Genomic DNA, 23,149 nt, shown 5'->3' with positions numbered 1-23,149 from the left:
CGTTGGACTATTCGGCAGTTGCCATGAGATTCCAGATTCGATAAAATTTTAGTTTTTTTAGGAGTTATTCGTTCTTACCAGGTAATTCTTATTCAATTTTTTGAAACGTTAACTTTATACAGAAAAATATTTTTTTAAAGTTAAATTTTGTAATTTAGTATAATTTATACAAGTGAAACCGTTTTTCATTTTATTGCATACACTTTTAAGCTAAATTCAGAAAGTGTTAATGATGAAATAATGCAGAAAACATTCAATTCTGTTCAAGTGATTTATTTCATGAGTATTAATTAGTTAATGCAATTGATAATCTAAGTTCACAGGAGATTTATATATTTGAAGCGTAATTTATTTTCAATAAAGTATAATGGAGTTATTTACTTTCTTCAAAATATAGAATTATGTGTTTACTATATGAGCACTTTTTCTTGCTTTTGGAAATTAATGTTGATACATAGTGCTATTTCATGAGCGCAAACAAATGGTAAGTTTCAGTTTATTTCATAATATAATGAGTATATTATAGGCCGTACGGTTGCCTATAATTTGCTTACAGCCACTTCATTTGAACTTTGGTGGATAGTTGTCTCATTGGCAATCATACCACATCTCCTTATTTTTATGCCCCACCTAGGGGCATTATGTTTTTCGGTCTCTGCGTCCGTTCGTTCGTCCGTCTGTCCCGCTTCAGGTTAAAGTTTTTGGTCAAGGTAGTTTTTGATGAAGTTGAAGTCCAAACAACTTGAAACTTAGTACACATGTTTCCTATGATATGATCTTTCTAATTTTAATGCCAAATTAGAGTTTTGACCCCAATTTCACGGTCCACTGAACATAGAAAATGATAGTGCGAGTGGGCAGCTTAAAGTTTTTGGTCAAGGTAGTTTTTGATAAAGTTGAAGTCCAATCAACTTGAAACTTAGTACACATGTTCCCTGTGATATGATCTTTCTAATTTTATGAGATTCCAGATTCAATAAAATCTGGAATCTCATGGCAACGCACATTTAATAACAACAATCAAATTTTCATTTAAATGCACACAAGATATTTTTCAATATAAAAAGTAAATCATGAAGATAGCAAAAACTCATAAATTGAAATGTATTAAATAATCATTTGTGGATCGCGGTATTTCTGTTCTTTCTCTATTTATTTAGGAATTCCAACAGAATTCTGTTTTGTACCAGTCCGGCTAAAGTCCATACGACATAGGCCTATCTTATAACATATGTCATATGCATTTTCTTTTTCTTTCATTTTTATCATGTTTATAACAAAACTTTAATTTGATTTAAAAAATCATTTTCATGATTCAGAATAGACTATAATTATTAGACAGTGCATAATAAGCCTATTTGGCTAGTGATTATTTTGTATTATAACACATGTATTTATTTGTTTTTTTATAGGTTGCAATATAAAAAAAATCTTCTTTTTTTCTTCTTAGGCTGAATGTCAAGTACGACAAATGTATGAGAGGAAAGTCAAGTTTTGTAAATACCATAACCTCACTTATTCAAGCTTTCAAAACAAAGTATTGAAATAAACAATATATTCTGTCTCTGGTCCTTTCTAATTTCATGTTTGCTTGTTACAGATATGTTAAAAGAAGAAACTATCTCCAGATAAAGACGATGACAGAAGAAGATGCCAGCGATTGCTCTTCTGTAGGAAAAAATAAAATAGGAAGCATTACCAGAACATTCAATGTTAGTTTCCCTTCACGTGACATTATAGAAACTAATTCTAAAAGTAAGTTTTCATTACCATTATTGAACATACCAGGATAAAAAGATAAAAAAAAGGAGGAGACAGCAAGGGAAAGTCAAAAATCAAATGATAAACTAAGCGATATACAGAAACCATAGACTAAGCAACAGAACCCCTCCCCCAAAAAAAATAAACCAATATAATATTTCCACATAACCATTTTTGACTCCGGAGTTAATATTTTTTCGATAGGTTACCTAATCTGTGGTAGGACATTTTGGTACTCAGTCAGATAAAAGGAACTAAAGAAATAAAACCAAAGTTACAATCGGCGCAGTTTGAGGACAAAAATTAACTGTTTTATGTTCTCTATACATGAAAAATCATTGGAAAACCGTAAACTGTTTCCCCAAAGAGCACCGATTGTAACCATGACTTTACTTCTTTTAGTTGCTCTTACTTGACCGAGTACCAGAATGTCCTACCACAAAGTAGGTAACCTGAGTTACACCCGAGTAAAAATTCGGTAATATAAAAAAAAGTCTATTACTTCAGTAGCGTGAGCAGTATTACTGTTCCTGTCCCATTAATGGCACATGTCGTGTATCTCATGACAAATAAATTCAAATCGATTGTAAGCCATCGACGGTGACAGGAGGATAGGATAACAGCTACGACATTGTTTGACTCATAACGATCAAACTTGGCATGTATGCTTACATTTGAAGGGTTGACTCCAACTTAAATATTTAAAAGACCCTGATTCAGTAACTTCATTGTGCACAGCAACCATATTTTAAGAAAATTCTACTAGGAAACATGCTCTGAATATGTTTTGTTTCAATTGGAAATACCTATATGAAAATACTGAGATGTAATAGGATTGCCAATGAGATAACTATCCACCAGAGCTCAAATGAAGTGGATATAAGCAATCATTGGACACCGTATGTCCTTCAACTAATATGCAAAAATCCACACCGTATAGTCATCTATAAAAGGCTTCGACATGAAAGATGTGAAACAATTCAAACGAGAAAAAAAGCAGCTTTACTTATAACAAAACAATTTACGAAAAGCAAGTATGACAGACATGAACCAATGACAACCATTAAACTACAGGCTCCTGACTTGTGCCAGGCACGTAAAGAATATTCAAAATGAAAGCATTTTTTTTTTATATCAATGCATTTTCTTGGCATGTCTGGTTTTGTTTAATTAAGAATAGTTTAATGAAGACACAAAAGTAACAGGAGAGGTTATTTTCGTTAATTTTGCGATGAAGATAATATTGTGAAAATATTTTATATTAATTAAAGACAAGAATACATGGTGGTGTATGTTTGATAGGGGCAAATATTTCAACAGGCCTCCTATGCACCACTAAAAGAGTTGCCGAAAGTATGGAACGCCATGACTGTCTTCTGATGTTGATTGTTAAATATGTTCGTTGCTTTATGCATTACGTTCAGTAGTATTTATATTTTGTTCAGTAGTTTCATATTATGTTCAGTAGTTTTGACATTATGTTCGGTGCTTTGGTTATTATGTTCAGTAGTTTCATTATTATATGCAGTGGTATTTAAATTATGTTCGGTACTTCTGACGTAATATTCAGTGCATTTTTGATTATGTGCAGTACCATCGACATTATTGTTCAGTAGATTCAATATTATTTGCAATACATTATGTATTACCTTCAGTGGTCCCGGTTTCTTTATATTCGGCAGATTATTCATTATGTTCAGTAAAAGCATCAGTATTATACTCGGTTCAATGAACTATATGTTCAGTAGTTGTATCATTATGATGATGCAGTGAAAGTCGGGAAATCAATAACGGAAATTTTCAGAAAAAAACGAACGCGGATATTTTCGACGGACGTTTTCTTCATGGACACTTTAACGGGATCAGGAATGAAAATGGAAGAACTGGAAGCAGTATTAAATTGGTTTGGTTTACGTTGACACGTTGGCAATTTTCACAAGGAAAAAAAAATACTCCTGACTTAATTTGTTAGATGTCATGATTGATTGATTGTTTGTTGTTTTCTGAACGTACAGTGGCAAATATTTCACGCATATTTATGACGGAGAGAAGAATTTTCAAACAAGAAATAAGAAGTTGCATGCGTTGTCGTTGATACACCATGACCTTAGAGAGACGACAAAAAGACAAACAGCAAAAAATAAAATATAAAAACATATTCTATAGCTTTTGTATTCCTTGTAGGTAACCCTTTTTGTTGGTTGGTTGTAGCATATTTATCTCATTCACCGACTTTTAAGAGACCACGAAAAATCTCCTTGCAGATACTCCTATAGTATTCTGCATCCTACCCCGCTTATAGGCGCTTAAATATCAGATATTTATTTGAAATAACCCAAGATAAATGAGGTTGTGGATGAGGTTTACAGAATAGAGAAAGTTGATTCATAAATAAGACCATATCAATGATAATTCATGGTAACACGGATTAGCCTCGAACCTGTATCTGGATATTGTCAATCTATTCCTCTTTAATTTGGCTATCTTTGGTGGATCTAGAGACTAAATCCAGAAATGTTTTTAAACGCTCTGTTCAAAAACAGATATTAAGTTATTGGTTTGGGTAGTTTCTAGTCTCTTATGAAACAAAAAGGGCCATGTTTTATGCATTACTTTAAAATAATAAGAACCATAACTGTACAGAAATGGTGAAAATTTGCACAATTAAAGTTTTGCACTTTGTATTTTGATATTCATTACCCGTCTAATGTAATCATATTTACACTTAGACCTAGTTAGTTTTTGTGTATACAGCTTGAATTTGGAAGATTAAAAAATCTTAATAAATGATTTTAAAATGACAATCAAACTGATACTCAATGTTCATTTTTTGTAGCACTTTGTATAATATTTCATTCTATACCCTTGCATACCAGCATAAATTTCAATGTAGCTATTTGAATGTATGAAATTTATGACTAGTTGTTTTCTGGTTTTTCTGCTATTGCAGAGCTTTTTGCTGTCATTTTTGTCTGAATTCTATCACGAATTGTTTTATCATTGTTGTAATAATTTCTGACACAATACAGGAGAAGAATGTAAGATTATCTTTGTCTGCAATAGTGGACGAAATAGTACGTCAAGATTTGTTAACTCGTGCAAGATCGTGATTTTCGAGGAAAATATCGAATGTACATAATTTGCATGGTAACATCAATTAACCAGTTCTGATTACGACCAGTTCAACATTTCATTCCATATCAATAATAAATTCGGTATGCAGAAAAAGTTTAGTTATTCTGTTAATCATTTAATTCTGTAATCACTTTTTTTTTTACCTTTTTCCAAAGTTTTAAACATTTTTTTAAGCACCCCTTTATTCTCTATTCTTTATTTTTTTGCTCACCTTTTCTTTTTTGAGGGTAGGGGCATTATTTTCTATTCTGTAAACCTCATCCACAACCTCATATATCTTGGGTTATTTCAAATAAATATCCGGTATTTAAGCGCCTATTAGCGGGGTAAGATGCAGAATACAATAAGAATATCCAGAAGGAGATTTTTGGTGGTCCCTTAAAAGTCGGTGCATGAGATTAGTATGCTACAACCAACCAACAAAAAGGGTTACCTTCTAGGAATACAAAAGCTATAGAATATGTTTTTATATAATTTTTTTTTTTGCTGTTTGTCTTTTTTTCGTCTCTCTATAGTCATGATGTATCAACGACAATGCATGCAACTTCTTATTTTTTGTTTAAAAATTCTTCTCTCCGTCATAAATATGCGTGAAATATTTGCCACTATACGTTCAGAAAACAACAATCAATCAATCATGACATCTTACAAATTAAGTCAGGATTAATTTTTTCCTTGTGAAAATTGCCAACGTGGGAACATAAAACAAACCAATTTAATACTGCTTCCAATTCTTCCATTTTCATTCCATCCCGTGAAAGTGTCCATGAAGAAAACGTCCGTCAAGAATGTCCGCGTTCGTCTTTTTTTCCCGACAATTTCCGTTATTGATTTCTCAATTTTTACTGCATCATCATAATGATACAACTACTGAACATATATTTCATTGAACCGAGTATAATACTGATGCTTTTACTGAACATAATGAATAATCCACCGTTTAAAAGAAACCGGGACCACTGAAGGTAATACATAATGTACTGCAAATAATATTAAATCTACTGAACATAATGTCGAAAGTACTGAACATAATGCAAAATGCACTGAATATAACGTCAGAAGTACCGAACATAATTTAAATACCACTGCATATAATAATGAAACTACTGAATATAATAACCAAAGCACCGAACATAATGTCAAAACTACTGAACATAATGTCAAAACTACTGAACAGAATATGAAAACTACTGAACATAATATAAATACTACTGAACATAATGCATAAAGCACCGAACATATTAAACAATCAACATCAGAAGACAGTCATGGCGTTCCATACGAAAGGGTTCTTTAAAGGCACTCTCCCTACACGAGGCATCGGATTTAACATTCTCATTCAGATGAGACGTGGCCAGGTTCCCCTTAAAAAAAATGTAATTTATAGGTAAAATTTTCGTCAAGCATGTTTTTACAGTTTATTTATACTTTTATAATGTTATGATGAACTCTCGTACCTTAGCGTGCTGTACACTAACAGTCGGGACATTTGTTTCAGGGAACCGGATTTGGCGTGGAATTAGAGTTGTGGTCCATACAATACTTCCATCATTTAAAAATCTAAATACGACGACACGACAAGCAAAATTTATCCGTTCTGACGACAGACGTTGAATTTCATTAAAAATGCCGACTGCTAATCATACCCACTGACCCGAAGGAAATTAAATATTTGATGAATTAATCTTGCGACTCCTCCTAGAATTCATGTAGGAAAATAGGTGATATTAAGGTACGAAGTGAGATACCTTATCTCTAGATGATACAATGTATATCAGTGACCGCTGTGGATAGTAAACTTGGAATTGATAGTAAATAGCAAACAAGTTATTTCTAGTACAAATGTATATTTATGTTCATATGATACAGAAAAAGCGAAAATAATTAAAATTAATAGAAAACAAAAAAATAACGGATTTTGGAAAAAGAGGGAGGGCTAAAAAAAATTGTCTCGTCCTCAAGTACCAATGATAACGATAACGTTTAATTTATATTGGTTCATTTATTTGTTCTTTTAAAAGGTGATGTAGCGAAAATTTATTTCTTCTTTTACGCGTTTTTATTTCATTTTTGTCAGATTTTGAACAAAATGAAGAATTCAAGGAATTGATGAAAAAAATGCAAGAAGTGATCACAGATTTAACAAAACAAAAGAACGATCAGAATAAAAACCAAATTCATATTCATATTCATAATGACGACGACAATGATGATGATGATGACATCGATTATGATGCTGATGATGACCATAATGATGATGACGACGATGATGATGATGATGATGATGATGATGATGATGACGACGACAGTGATGATGAGGACGACGACGATGATGATGATGAGGATGATGAAGAGGACGACGATGATGATGATGACGAAGATGAGGAGGAGGATGATGACGACGACGATGGTGACGATGAGGATGATGACGACGATGACGACGACCATTATAAGGGACAACATATCCATATGCATTTGTATTTTGACGGCAACAAGTTTAAACCTCTTACTGCAGGAGGGACATACATGTCTTCCCCTGGATTACTGCGAGAAGGACATATGTGTCTTTTGTGTAAAAAAAGTAAGATTGTTTTTAACATTTCATAAAATATCTAAAACTATCCCTTTCTTTATTTATTGCATCATTTCATATATTTGAATACTTAGGTGGTTATTGCTTTTGCAATTTTTCCCTTTTATTCTTCTTTTTCGTAAAAGTCATCATTAAGTCCAATATTATTTGACTATCATTTGACGTCAAAATTGAGTTGACGGCAAGGTAGCGCTTCAGAATTTTGGATCAACCAATTTGGATTCTTCTTATTGATTAGTTATTGTTACAGAAAAAGTTACCATAAACAAATAATTATTGAACTAAACAAGGAAATATTAGTAACATTTTGTAATTGGTGTATCCAACAAACAATTTGGATCAAATGGAGTAGACCCTCTTACTGCGAGCGGAACGTTATGTCAAATATGCAAAGTGGCAATCTTGTTGTTTGCAATGGTTCGCTTTCTTGTACAGACCATTAAGGCAATTCATGAATAAAACAACGGTACTGACAATTAAGGCAATACATGAATAAAACAAACTGTACTGACAATTAAGGCAATACATGAATAAAACAACAACGGTACTGACAATTAAGGCAATACATGAATAAAACAACAACGGTACTGACAATTAAGGCAATACATGAATAAAACAACAACGGTACTGACAATTAAGGCAATACATGAATAAAACAACAACGGTACTGACAATTAAGGCAATACATGAATAAAACAACAACGGTACTGACGATTAAGGCAATACATGAATAAAACAACAACGGTACTGACAATTAAGGCAATACATGAATAAAACAACAACGGTACTGACAATTAAGGCAATACATGAAGAAAACAACGAAAATGTACACGGTGATATAATAAATATATGAATTAATGAATCAAAGATTACTGACGTGTAATAAATTGGCAATAAAAAAGCCATTAAAAAAAATCAGAGTAGATACTGAAAATATAGCATTTTGTACAAAACGATTTTGTAAGAGTATGTGCAAAAAGGAAAGATGCCAAGCGAATATTGAAAAAAAAAAAAAAAACATTATTCGGCAAAAAACAGACAAAAACTGAAAACTAAGTTTATCACAAAGGAGATGACAGCTCCCATGACAGATTAATCTTTTTATATGAATATTCACTCGTCAGTATTTTCCTCAACGATTTAAAGACCTTTTTCCACATTTGTTTTTACCAAAATGCACGAATTCCACTTCGATTTCTTTACCTTTGAACAATAATATTAAAGTTTTAAATCAAACTGTATGGTGTGCGTCCATGACCAAATAATCCCTATTACATTTGCATTACAGTCAATTCGGATTTGTAATTTCGAAAAGAAAAAAGATTATTAATTTGTGTAAAATACCTTTTTTGGTTTTTATGTTCTAAACGTATACAGTATTGATTTGTTTATTATATTATAATATATTTTATAGCATTGAAGTATTTTCCTACAATATTAAACCTTTTTATTATGTTAAAAAAAATAAAATAACAAAAACACCGAACTCCAAGGAAAATTTGAAACGGAAAGTCCTTTATCAAATGGCAAAATTAAAAGCTCAAACACATAAAACGAATGGAAAACAACTGTCATGTTCCTGACTTGGAACAGTCATTTCCTTATATAGAAAATGGTAGATTAAACCTGTTCTTATAGCTAGCTAAACCTCTCACTTGTATGACAGTCACATAGAATTCCATTATATTGACTCCAATGTATACGTATGACCAAAACAAACAGATTAAATTATGCGTGTGTGTATTTGCGTTTGTAAACAACGCTGATATTAAATAGATCATCGTTGAGAAGATGTTCATAAGCATTTCAGTTTGAGCAATACAATGTTGGGCTTATAGGACTGAAGCAACATTCTTACGGACAAAAACGGACTTTCAATCTGCAAGTTTGTTCTCAGTTCAGATTTTAATTTCGTATTTTTTTTACGTATAGAAATATTTATGATTTCCATTGCTGTATAGGACTTTGTCATAATCCATTTCTTTCAGTATGTTGTTGTAGCTTAACAAATATCATAAACTGGCTTTTTCACCAATTCAAACTTCAAAAAGTATCTTCCATTTAAAATATAAATAATAGTAAATAACAACATTTTGAAGTAAACAGTTAAGCGGCTTAATTTTTATAGTACTTAGATTATTTTCACTATTATACAGTAATTCTAAGTATTATTATGCAATAATTGCTTACAAATATTGAGTAGGCCCTAAATAGAAAAGTATTATAAGAAAATTAGAATGTTGAATTGCACATACGATGTGGTCCAATGAAATATATTTATGACAAATAACAATTTACATAACATTTGGCAAGATTAGACGTTTAATACAACTGCAAAGTGCGCGACTTTATTAGATTAAAACCGCGAAAGAGTCGTACATTAGTTGATCATTCATTGTGTTTTTAAACATTACAAAGAAAACTAAAGATTAGGCAGAGCGAACCAAACCTAAAACCAGCGGTTGAACTCGATTGTTCTGGAAGGGTCCGCACTAACTGCTAAAAAGTGCTATACATAAGAATTAATAATTATATTCTGAATTTCATAACGGATAAGACAGTAGTATGATATATTACCCCGATGGGTGGTTTCATCAAATTTGTTGAGCTAAATTCCCTTTCTTGATAATTCTAGATTTTTTTTGTAATTCTACTATAATATTCTTTTCCTTTCTGGGTGGTACTCATAATGCATGACAAGTAAACCCACATAATTGCCTAACATGTCACTTGCGGGAAAATAGAAAGGAGAAGATACGGGAGGATTTGCACTTTATAAGCTAAAAAGCCTTATCGAGGAAAATGACAGGCTTTGGCCATGTTTTGTGCAGGGTACGTTAAATATCAGCTGTCGAAAACGCAATACATTGATAAAGATTCAGCTGTGGTTACTTTTTAGTCAATTTTGTGGCGCGTAATCCCTATTTTTTTCATATTTTGAGATTTTCATAAGTTTAACATAGTTTCGAATATATTTACTTTTGTAAGTATGGACACATTATTTGCCACTTAAAATTTATAACATTTATATATTTTAAACGTGTTCCTTGTCACGATTCTTTGCTTTTCCTATGAAAACAATCAACGGCGAGATTGGATAGTGCAAAAACGTCCAGTTAGTGCACTCTTCTAAAAATAACCAAGTTAACCCACTCGAAAATCAAAGGAAAAAGTACAATTCATGTTATAAATGTATAGCATATTCTATAATTTATTTTTTGAATGCACATATAAGAAAGTCTGCCATTTCAGACCCTATGCATTGAACAAATCAACAAAGTATTTGATACCAGTATGCACAATTAATGCAGCTAATGTACAATCTGAGCGACATACTAAGAGATTCATTTTTGTCGAGCCTTCGACTTTTGTCGAAAAAGCGAGACATAGCGATCCTACATTCCGTCGGCGTCGGCGTCGTCGTCGTCGTCGTCGGCGGCGACGGCGTCCACAAATATTCACTCTGTGGTTAAAGTTTTTGAAATTTTAATAACTTTCTTAAACTATCCTGGATTTCTACCAAACTTGGACAGAAGCTTGTTTATGATCATAAGATAGTATCCAGAAGTAAATTTTGTAAAAAAAAAATCCTGTTTTTCCGTATTTTACTTATAAATGGACTTAGTTTTTCTGCCAGGAAACATTGCATTCACTCTGTGGTTAAAGTCTTTAAAATTTTAATAACTTTCTTAAACTATCCTGGATTTCTACCAAACTTGGACAGAAGCTTGTTTATGATCATAAGATAGTATCCAGAAGTAAATTTTGTAAAAAAAAAATCCTGTTTTTCCGTATTTTACTTATAAATGGACTTAGTTTTTCTGCCAGGAAACATTACATTCACTCTGTGGTTGAAGTTTTTAAAATTTTAATAACTTTCTCAAACTATCCTGGATTTGTACCAAACTTGGACAGAAGCTTGTTTATGATCATAAGATAGTATCCAGAAGTAAATTTTAAAAAAAATTCCTGTTTTTCCGTATTTTACTTATAAATGGACTTAGTTTTTCTGCCAGGAAACATTACATTCACTCTGTAGTTAAAGTTTTTAAAATTTTAATAACTTACTCAAACTATCCTGGATTTCTACCAAACTTGGACAGAAGCTTGTTTATGATCATAAGATAGTATCCAGAAGTAAATTAAAAAAAAAAATCCTGTTTTTCCATATTTTACTTATAAATGGACTTAGTTTTTCTGCCAGGAAACATTACATTCACTCTGTGGTTAAAGTTTTAAAAATTTAATAACTTTTTTAAACTATCCTGGATTTGTACCAAACATGGACAGAAGTTTGCTTATGATCAAAAGCTTGTATCTAGAAGGAAATTGTTATTAAAATTTTGTACTTGTTTATCCATATTTTACTTATGAATGGACTTAGTTTTTCTTCGAGTTAACATTACATACAGTCTGCAGTTAAATTTTTTAAAACATTTATTAGATTCATAAACTATCCTGGATTTTTACCAAACTTGGACAGAAGCTTCTTACAATATCAAAATTTATTGAGAGGAATATTTTTATGAAATTTTTTCCTCATCTCATTTTTGTTGAGCCTGCGATTAACAGCAAAAGTAGGCGAGACACGGGGTTCCGCGGAACCCTTACGAATTTTTTTAATAGATGGAAGCTAATATTTGTTCATCGTACATGATGTATATGTGTAAGAAGGAACATGCTCCCAGTAGAAATGGTGTAGAATCCCACAGAATTCCACTTTTTTCTTGATCGTATCAAGGATTTATACAGTATTCGTGGTATTGTTCACCAGAGTTAGTAACTTGTTATTGTGTACTTTTAGAAACTCATGCCCATCGTGAAGTAATTCCTCATCTGAATTTACTTGCTGAACATACAAATGGTGTCAGAGGAAACATCCACTTTATACAAAAGGTATGTTTATTTGTATAAATACCTCAAAATCAATAAGGATCTTCCTCCCATTATATGGTGACCAATGGGGGAAAAGAGGGGATGGGGTAACTGTATTCTGATGATTTTGTCTTGTATAGAAAAAACATAAAACAGTTAATTTTTCACAAAATTGCACCGATTGTAAGTTTGAGTTGCTCTTACTTGACCGATAACCAGAATGTCCTTTCACTGAGTACTTACTAACCTGTCGAAAAATTATATATCTATGTTCCGGAGTCAAAAGTCGGTAATATGAAAATACTCTATTGCACCAAAATTTTCGGAGTGTCAATTTTAGAAATTAAAATGAGAAATTATGAAAATCAGCAACATCGGAATAGTAGTTTTTTGGCATGAAAATGTCACTCACTACCATATCTGTTCAATGAATCGAGTATATTTTTGTTATGGTAGGAAAATTGTCATGCAATGATATCAATCCAAATTACATAGATTTTTTAGAATACCTTTATGGTTTGAAAGCTGTGTATTCGATATGCGAGTATTGGCAAGAGCAAATCGAAGTAAGGAAATGTTAGTGATCGAGCTCACATACCCGACACCCCTCACATAAAAGGCAAACACTTATATTGACCTGATGGCATAGTTTTTTTTCTGTTTATTTGAAGATATGATGTTTCCTCTGACATTACATGTTACCCTATATCCAAGTAAGTTGTAACATTTCATTTAGCATACGGAAACTACTTTTCTGCACAAATTTTCTGCTTTTTCAGTAACTACGACCTTAACCTTGGACATAGGGACCTCAAAATCAATAGGGATCTTGCTCTCATTATATGTATAAAAATAAGGAGATGCGGTATGATTGCCAATGAGGCAACTTTCCACCAAAGTTCAAATGAAGTGGATGTTAGCAATTATAGGCAACCGTATGGCCGTCAACAAGTAACCACATCATCAAATTATAGCAATCTTATTTGTAGTAGTTGATTTCGTGTCTGAAAACTTCTTTTCCTCATAAATATTAGCCTATTTTGGAAACTTTGAACTTGACCTTAGACATAGTGACCTCAAATTCAATACGGATCTTCTGCTAATTATATGTGACCATATATGTATCAAAGTATGGTTGCATTCAGTTACACATTTTTGGAGATTGTGATTTAAATTCGGATCAGAATCTACAATTATAAATATTCATATACAAGTTTGATCTTTATATAAATATCTATTTAGGCTAATGGTCCAGTAGAAATTGAATTAAACATAAATGGTTTTGAGATGAATGCAGCTAGTGCTTCCATAATTCATGGTTTTTACATTCATACCTTTGGAGATCTGACTAATTCCTGTGATTCATTGGGTTCTCACTACAATCGCCACGAAAAATTACATGGATCTGAAGAAATTGGCGCCAGGTATATATTTAGATTTCTACATGACTACTTGAACCCTCGCGTGATGTTGTATTCTTTTTAACTCTATTTATAAGCACATGATTAAATTTACAATAACGTAATTGGAATTCTCTAATAAAACGTATACATAATTTGTACTTTAAACTGTTGTGTCAATGTGCGTTGCCGACGTATAATGCATTTATAAAAGAGAGTTGGAAGATACCAAAGTGATATTCAAACTCATAAGTCGATGACAAACTGATAACGCCATAGCAAAAAAACGACAAAAAAGACATGCAAAAGTATACAAGACACAACATTGAAAATTAAGGACTGAGCAACACGATCCCTACAAAAACCGGGGTTACATGTTTCACTTGTGCTCCGGAAGGTTTAGCAGATCCTGCTTCATATGGGACGCCTGTTGTCTTTACAATCAAATAACCGGGCTATGGAACATGATTCAAATTGGATTGTCTTCCTTGTACCAGAAAATTATATACACGAGAAAACTATCCGATACTTCAGTTAAGTTAAAGATTTTTCGCAATTCCGGATTTCACATTTAAACTACAAGATACATTAGAGTTGTCATTCATTGACCAAAAATATCAAATATATTTTAAGTTATGTTGTTCTTATTACGTTCGTAAATTATGGAAGCATTTGTGATACTCCTTTAAAATAACTGGGCTATGGAACATGATTTAAATTGGGTTGTCTCCCTTTGACCAGAATATTATACACTTGAGAAACCTATCCGACACTACAGTTAAGTAGACGATATTTCGCAATTCCTAATTTGATATTTAAAGAAAGTACATTTGGGTTGTCTTTCATTGACCAGAAATATCAAATATATATTAATTTATGTAGTTCTTAGAAACTCTTATAACAAAAAAACAATAATACAACTTACACATGATGCATTGTAATAAAACAAATAATGAGGTTAAAGGGGCGGGGCATTATCTACGAGATATACAGAAAAATTGAAACATGATTTTTTTGTTTTTTCAATCATTAATGAAAGTGAAATAGTGAAATGATAATTCGCTTATAGCAGCCAGTTTGGTGTAATTTTGTCGAAATAAGATAAGAAACATCGCTGATGAAGTATTCACTTGCAATTGAATAATTCGACCTCATTGAATCCGTATTACTGTGATTTCCAATTTAACCCTCAGCTGGAGATGGGTTACGCATGCACTAGGCGTGTTGAGCTATTAAAAGGGAAAAAAATGTCATCATTGAAAATGAAACAAGGGTTAACCATTTGGTTGACTGATTCGATCAACAAAAACTCATTCTTATACATGTACAGGTAAAAACGATGATTAACATTTTTTTTTACCTATAATATGAAATCAAACAGACCTAGAAAAATTCAAATGCACGTGTTCGCTATCTATTTATATCTATATTTATATCTACATTGGGTTATATGACCGTCGGCAGTCTTCGGAGGTCACCTCGATGGTTAATTAGATTGCGTCTAGACTAAAATACACACGAAATGCTGATACATATTATCCCCGGCTTAGTATATTTCTAGGAGTTTGATTGGTTAACGCACGTCGTTACAAAACCCATAGTCCCTGGGTGTTGCTAACCCATATCCCCGGACGTTGCTACCCATTACATCGGGGAATTTCACGCGCGTTTTCCTTAGTTCCATGGTTGTTCCTTATGAAATATCGAATTCTGTAGATTTTCCATGATGTCTGTATAATTAAATACTTAATCCACTAACGATTTTATCTTATTATATCGATTATTTGCACTCATTTTAGTAAATGCATCACTATGCAGCCACATTGTCTATGAATGGTACTACTGACCTAGCTATGCAAATGACCCACGTTGACGTCACACCGTTTATGATGTAACTCTCACAACATTGCGCGCCAAATTCGACCCATTTCAGTTTCGATGTCTCTAGTTTAAAAACGTCTTATATTTGTCTTCCTGTAGGGTTCTACCAAAGGTAGTACCATACACCCCGTTAAAAATATGTCAAATTCCCAAATTTCAATAAAAGATATTTAAAAAATGAAAAAAACGTTGCTTTCACGTTACATTTTGTGGTTGAATTTCTCTAAAAATTGCAAGATTTGGACTAAGACCGGGGATAAATTCGTTATCTACGTTCGTATCCGTAGATATGGATATTTTAACACCCTTCGGTACCATGTACACCCTTCGGCTTCGCCTCAGGGTGTACTTGGATACTTCAGGGTGTAACAATATCCATATCTACGGATATGAACGTAGATAACTTGTATTATCGAGGCCATGCATCGTAAATTGTTTATTTAAGACTTTTTGTAATTTAGATATACGTTTTAGTATGTTTTAAATCAAATATGAGAATTTGAGTCAAATCGGTGAACATGAATTTGACAGCTAATACCCCTTTAAAGTTATAAAATTAACCGTAACATGGGGGAAAACATGTTAAAATAGAGAAATACAGATGTTTGACCTTATAATGTTATAAATCCCATAAGATACCGTAAGCAGAAAAACGGTATTAAAACTTGAAAAACGCTAAATCAAACAATTGGAAGAAGAATATATTTGAGTTACAAACAAGTTTACTCAGTTTATTTTCTATACCAAAGACTATCTATACTAAATGTGTATTTTCCCAACTTTTATCCAATTAACTCTCATCATGTTTTAAATTCTAAGACTTATTTATTCAAATCGATTTATCATTCTACAATATTTTTCGATTTCAGTTCTTTGATACTATTAGCATTCTAGTAATTATCATATCGCCCAACTATATTTTTTAAAATAATTTTAGACATATCGTCGACCCTGGTAATATTTCCTCTGACGAAAAGGGTGATGTGATCTTTAAAATGACAAAAAGCAAAATAACACTGAATAAAAGAGACTCTTTAATGGAAAGGAGTGTCATGGTACGTTGAATAAGATTTCTTTTAATCGTTGCATAACGACAAGCAATTAAGAAAAAGTATCAACAAAAATACCAAAACTCCAAGGTAAAATCATAAAGGGGAAGTCCATAAAACCAAACAAACCCATATATCAACCAGCGGAACGAATGGGAATACAACTGTCATATTCCTGGATTGGTACATGCATTTTCGATAGAATGCTGGTATAACAACTACTACCTGACGTTTTTGACCAATCTTTGAAAAAAAAAATTTATGTCCTAAGAAAATTAAAAGATATAAGGATAATTTGTTTATATTGGAAATCGATTATCCATGCAATTACCGTTTTTATTCTTCTGATTTTGTTAAGAATATAAACTAATGATACCAATAACAGTGCAACCCACCGATGATTCTGGAATTAACTTCAAAGCTCTTCGCGTGTTCAGGTACTCATACATCCTTGGCTTTCAATATTTTTGGTGTGAGCTTTCCTGTTGGAGATTAATCAAGAAAAAGGCTTCGGAGGCATACAATTTATAAAGTGCTATTTTCATCTTCATAGTGTTCGCTAGAGACAAACAGTTCTAAATGTCAGATATGTTATTGTTTAGTGTCTATTTATCATGTTGTCTGTCCTTTCGTCTTTTATCTATTGACCAATTTGTCTCTCCTTTCTCTTTGGTCATAGTGTTGTCTGTCCTTTTTCTTTGGTCATGGTATTGTCTGTCCTTTCTCTTTGGTCATGGTGTTATCTGTCTTTTCTCTTTAGTCATGGTTTTACCTTGGTTTTTTTCTCTTCGGTCATGATGTTGTCTGTCCTTCCTCTTTTGTGATGGTGTTGTCTGTCCTTTCTCTATGGTGTTGTCTGTCCTTTCTCTTTGGTCATGGTGTTGTTTATCCTTTCTCTCTAGCCATGGTGTTGTCTGTCCTTTCTCTTTGGTTATGGTGTTGTCTGTCCTTTCTCTTTTGTAATGGTGTTGCCTGTTTTCTCTATTTGGTTATTGTACTGTCTGTCCTTTCTCTTTGGTCGTGGTGTTGTCTGTTCTTTCTTTTTGGTCATGGTGTTGTTTATCCTTTCTCTTCAGTCATGGTGTTGTTTATCCTTTCTCTTTAGTCGTGGTGTTGTCTGTTCTTTTAACTAAGTCATGGTGTTGTCTGTCTTTCCCTTTAGTCGTGGTGTTGCCTGTTCTTTCTCTTTGGTCTTTGTATTTTTTGTCCTTTCTCTTTGATCTTAGAGTTGTCTGTCCTATCTCTTTAGTCGTGGTGTTGCCTGTGTTTTCTCTTTGGTCATGGTGTTGTCTGTTCTTTCTCTTTGGTCATGGTGTTGTTTCTCCTTTGTCTTTAGTCATGGTGTTGTCTGTCCTTTCTCTTTGGTCATGGTGTTTTCTGTTTTTTCTCTTTGGTCATGTTGTTTTATGTCCTTTTCTGTCCTTTCACTATGGACATGGTGTTGTCTGTCCTTCCTCTTTAGTCTTGGTGTTGCCTGTTCTTTCTATTTGGTCATTGTGTTGTTTGTCCTTTCTGTTTAGTCTTGGTGTTGCCTGTTTTTTCTCTTAAGTCATGGAGTTGTCTGTCCTTTCTCTTTGGTCATTGTGTTTTCTGTTCTTTCTTTTTGGTCATGTTGTTTTCTGTCCTTTCTCTATGGACATGGTATTGTCTGTCCTTTCTCTTTAGTCTTGGTGTTGCCTGTTCTTTCTATTTGGTCATTGTGTTGTTTGTCCTTTCTCTTTAGTCGTGGTTTTGCCTGTATTTTCTCTTTGGTCATGGTGTTGTCTGTTCTTTCTCTTTGGTCATAGTGTTGTCTGTCCTTTCTCTTTAGTCTCGGTGTTGTCTGTCCTTTCTGTTTGGTCATGGTGTTGTCTGACCTTTCTCTTTAGTCGTGGTTTTGCCTGTTTTTTCTCTTTGGCCATGGTGTTGTCTGTCCTTTCTCGTTGGTCATGGTGTTGTCTATTCTTTCTGTTTGGTCATGGTGTTGGCTGTCCTTTCTGTTTGGTCATGGTGTTGTCTGTCCATTCTGTTTGGTCATGGTGTTGTCTGTCCTTTCGTTTTGGTCATGGTGTTTTTGTTCTTTCTATTTGGTCATGGTGTGCCCGCCATTGCCTTCAGATTATTTAACTTGGAAAAGGTTATCTCAAACTGAATGATGAAATTAGAAAAAAGAACTTCCAATATTAAATGATATAACGAGATTAAAAGGTTGAACTTGAACATTTAAATTCCGTATGTGCTTTACAATATAATATTAACAGAGAACATTCTGAAAGACGTATGATATGCATAGCGTGCGTACATGAACAACACGTGGTTTCTGAAAGCAATCATACCACATCTCATTATTTCATATTAATCAGGTACCCTCGAGTTTGGGAATAAAATTGAGAATGGAAACGGGAATGTGTCAAAGAGACAACAACCCGACCAAAGAGCAGAAAACAGCCCGAGGCCACAAATGGGTCTTCAACACAGTAGAAAATCCCACACCCAGAGGCCTTGCTTCATCTGGCTCCTAAACAAAAATGTGTACTAATTCAGCGAAAATGGATGTCACACTTAACCCCGAAACATTTAAATGAACTAAAATTTAAGAAAAAAACATACACGACTAACAAAGGCCAGAGTTCCCTGACTTGGGACAGGCGCAAAAAATGCGGCGGGGTTAAACGTGCTTTGTGAGATCTCAACCCTCCCCCTATACCTCTAGCCAATGTATAATAAACAAACACACAGCAATGCGCACAGTAAAACTCAGTCCGAGTCCGATGATAGGATAAGTAACAGAAGAAACTAAGCAAAATGACAATGATCAACATAAATTAACAAAGGAATACTAGCAGCTACTGACATGCCAGCTATGATATAACATTAGGGAGTTTAAAAACCAAGCCTCAGCATATCAGCCATAACCGTCTAAGGTCACAGTCATCTATAGTGGTTTACATGATTGTCCTTTGGTCTCTAGCGGTTAGTTGTCTAGTATTCGCAATCGTATTTTCATAAGTTTATCTTTGTCTGAGTGATTTGAAACCTAAGCCAAAGCAAAATGACTATATTTAATACTAGGAATTAATAGACAAAATGTATCATATGAATCATGGCAATACCGATGCATTATCAATTGGGCGGATAGTCAACCAACAGCAGTACCAACATAATGGTAGTAATATCATATGGTATGAACATATTGTATGATTACAGTTCGTGCAACTTCTGCGTCTGGAATAACATTCATAAGTTACGCAAGATACCAAACATTTGGGAAGCCAAAAATATAAAATCACATTTGCTCGAGGCTGCTACAATCTTAGCTATTATAGCACAATAACATATTTTTCGTTTTTGCACAACTATATAAGTTTTAGTATGTTTACACTTTATGTATGTATAAGAACATTTACATAATGTTTACATGTACATAGTAATTCAATATTCATGTTTCAAACTTGGTAATTCTATATGTGTTGTTTTTAGATTCACCAGAGATCAGAAGATCTTGAAAAAGGCGGAGATGGCTGAAGTTTATCATGCGGTAACGCCGGTCCTAGAACTGCTTGCTGTGTAACTGGAAGAGAAGACTCAAAACAACTTAAATCTATTCGTATACATAAATACAAACGATGCGCCTGATTCTCCTCTACAAGACCTATATAGCCATACCCCGTGACACCCCTCATTATTTTTCTCTAGAAGCCATGGAATAAGCCAACCCTCCTGTTTTTTTCAAAATTTTTCAAATTTCGAGTCCTAGTTTCAGATTTTTGAACAAAGCGCCACTCGAAACCATGCGCAACAGATGCACCTGTTTCTCCTCTACAAGACCTATATAGCCATACTCCGTGACACCCCTCATTAATTTTCTCTAGAAACCATGGAATAGGCCAACCCCCTGTTTTTTTTTCAATTTTTTTTCAAATTTCGGGCCCTAGTTTCAGATTTTTGAACATAGCGCCACTCGAAACCTTGCGCAACCGATGCGCCTGTTTCTCCTTTACAAGAACTATATAGCCATACCCCATGACACCCCTCATTATTTTTCTCCAGAAGCCATGGAATAGGCCAACCCCCTGCTTTTTCAAAAATTTTCAAATTTCGAGCCATATTTCCAGATTTTTTAACATAGCGCCACTCGAAAACTTGCGCAAACGATGCGCCTGTTTCTCCTCTACAAGATCTATATAGCCATACCCCGTGACACCCCTCATTATTTTTCTCTAGAAGCCATGGAATAGACCAACCCCCCTGCCTTTCATTTTTTTTTTTAAATTTCGGGCCCTAGTTTCAGATTTTTGAACATAGCGCCACTCGAAACCTTGCGCAAACGATGCGCCTGTTTCTCCTCTACAAGACCTATATGGGCAATAAATCAAGGGTAAGTAAATTTTGGCTCAAAATGGTCTATATATTTTTTTTCTATCACCAAAAGTTTCATTTCTGCAAATTTGTTTGTTAGTTCAATTAAACAAAGATAGCAAAGGTGCTATTTTTTTCAGGGAAGGACTACTTTTACATACGTTCTAAATTGAAGTGGGTGCATTGGTGGTCTAACACCTACAACCAATCCGTTGATAGGTGCAGATTTACTGTGGTACTGAATATTACCCTGAAAAGGGGTGTGGCTTGTTTTACAAACAGATGTGGTAAATCCCAATTCATGGTAGAGAGTAAATTGCAATTTCTGGACGGAATATCTGCCTTTTAAATATTTTTTTTATTGAACGACCGTTGCTGTCTTATTCAATTTTTCGGTTTTTAGATATATCTCCTTAGTGTTCGCTCGCTTATTGTTCGCTAGTAATTGTTCGCTAGCTTCAGCCTGGTAAAGTTAACAGTTTCAAGTGTTAGTTTTCTAATTACTGTGTTTGCTCTTCAACAACACCAGTAAATCATGCACATGCCTTGTAGTACATATACTATGCACATATAAATGAACATTTTATGTATTATTCAGTTTACTAATAATAAACTGTTCAATTGACAATAACAAAGAGTTCGCCCTACGAGGCAATGCGAACTTTTTTTTTATTCAACAACAATATTGTACATGCTGTTAACATATTTCTTCACTGGTACAGCTATTTCAGTGAAGATCCCTGTATATCAGCACCTAAAGACCAGGGTATCTTCAGTTATATATTTATAAATTTGTTAGTATATATACTATTTATCATTGTTGTTTGTGCTGTATTTAGACCACTCTACCAAGAAATTTGTTTTGCATGCACACGTATAAAAATTGCGGTTTTTATCCAACGCAATCATAGGTTTGAACGTTGTTTTCAATTTAGACTTGTTACTATTTATCATTAATATATTATGTCTTTATTATCTTACTATTATAAGGAAATAAATAAATAAATAAATAGGAACTTTATATCAAAAATAGTAGCTCTTAATTGTGAACTTATTGTCTATCATTCACAATAAAGTATGTTGCTGCGCGTGCGTTAAAGGACACGATAACCTTGACGAACATATTATTTTCATATTCTTTATTAGTCTTTGTGTAAAAAACTTTAATTAAGCTCAATGAATCTGTTGTATACTTTTGCCATTTTATTTTGACAAATACACTTTGTTATTTAATAAACATTAAGAACAGTAATAAAAGCGCTGTTCCTTTGCTGGGACTTGGTCACATGCGTGTGAGGATTTGTGTCACAAATTTATATACCATATCCCTTCTTTTTCTTTATCAAGGTTGATACAAAATTTACAAAGTTCAACTTTTGTAAACTTCTGATCTTTCATATAATTTGAAAATCATACCTTTAAAGACAAATTTATGCCACCTCCGTAGTTGGTCTTGGCACGAACGTCAGTACTGATATGCTTATGTTAGGGGGTATCAGTTGACGTTTAATCGTCTCATAATTTGGGACATCTTCAAGTTTTAATTGAAATTTATTTGTTCTTGAATTAAATTACTCGATAGACCTGATTACTAAGGAATTTCCTACATACCCTAATAACCTAGTCTACTAAAACATTAACTCTCATATTCGATATGTTGAATGTATACTAAGTATACGGTTATGAATATTTTTAAGAAGAATAAGAATTTTTAAAAAGTATTGTACACGTTATTGTATAATAATTAAACACATGATATGCTGACATAACTTTGGTCCAAGCCTACCAGGGAAGTATATTTTGACTATTGAATATAAGGGCCTAAAGGTGTCTTAAGGAAAAGTGTCTAAATAAGGAATATAAATACATGTACTGGACCTGGTTAAATAGCTTCATAGCACTGAATAAAAAGTGTCTAAAGATAAAGGAACATACATACTGGTTTTATAGCTTCATAAGACAGAATAATACATTTATCTCTAGCAGAACAGACCGAAATAAGTCTTAACAGAACAAAAGTGTTAACACTGTAATGACAGAACAAATGTGTTAACACTGTAATGACAGAACAAATGTGTTAACACTGTAATGACAGAACTTGTAATGACAGAACAAAT

The 23,149-nt window shown here is 33.2% G+C and overlaps 1 protein-coding gene across 1 annotated transcript; it reads left to right on the top strand.

The window, feature by feature from the left end:
• LOC127706252 (protein PFC0760c-like) lies at positions 1–22,348 on the top strand. The gene is made up of 6 exons (XM_052210791.1): positions 1–81; positions 1,601–1,755; positions 6,974–7,477; positions 12,294–12,385; positions 13,607–13,788; positions 20,154–22,348. Exons 2-6 carry the CDS (start codon positions 1,638–1,640, stop codon positions 20,242–20,244), a joined length of 987 nt encoding a protein of 328 aa, XP_052066751.1. The 5' UTR covers positions 1–81; positions 1,601–1,637; the 3' UTR covers positions 20,245–22,348.
• The last annotated feature ends 801 nt before the right edge of the window (positions 22,349–23,149 follow it).

This window comes from Mytilus californianus, unplaced genomic scaffold (assembly GCF_021869535.1).
Source record: "Mytilus californianus isolate M0D057914Y unplaced genomic scaffold, xbMytCali1.0.p SCAF_1, whole genome shotgun sequence".
Taxonomy (NCBI): Eukaryota; Metazoa; Mollusca; class Bivalvia; order Mytilida; family Mytilidae; genus Mytilus; species Mytilus californianus.
The sequence above is the reverse complement of the archived record's forward strand: the minus strand, read 5'-3'. Positions and strand labels throughout refer to the sequence as shown.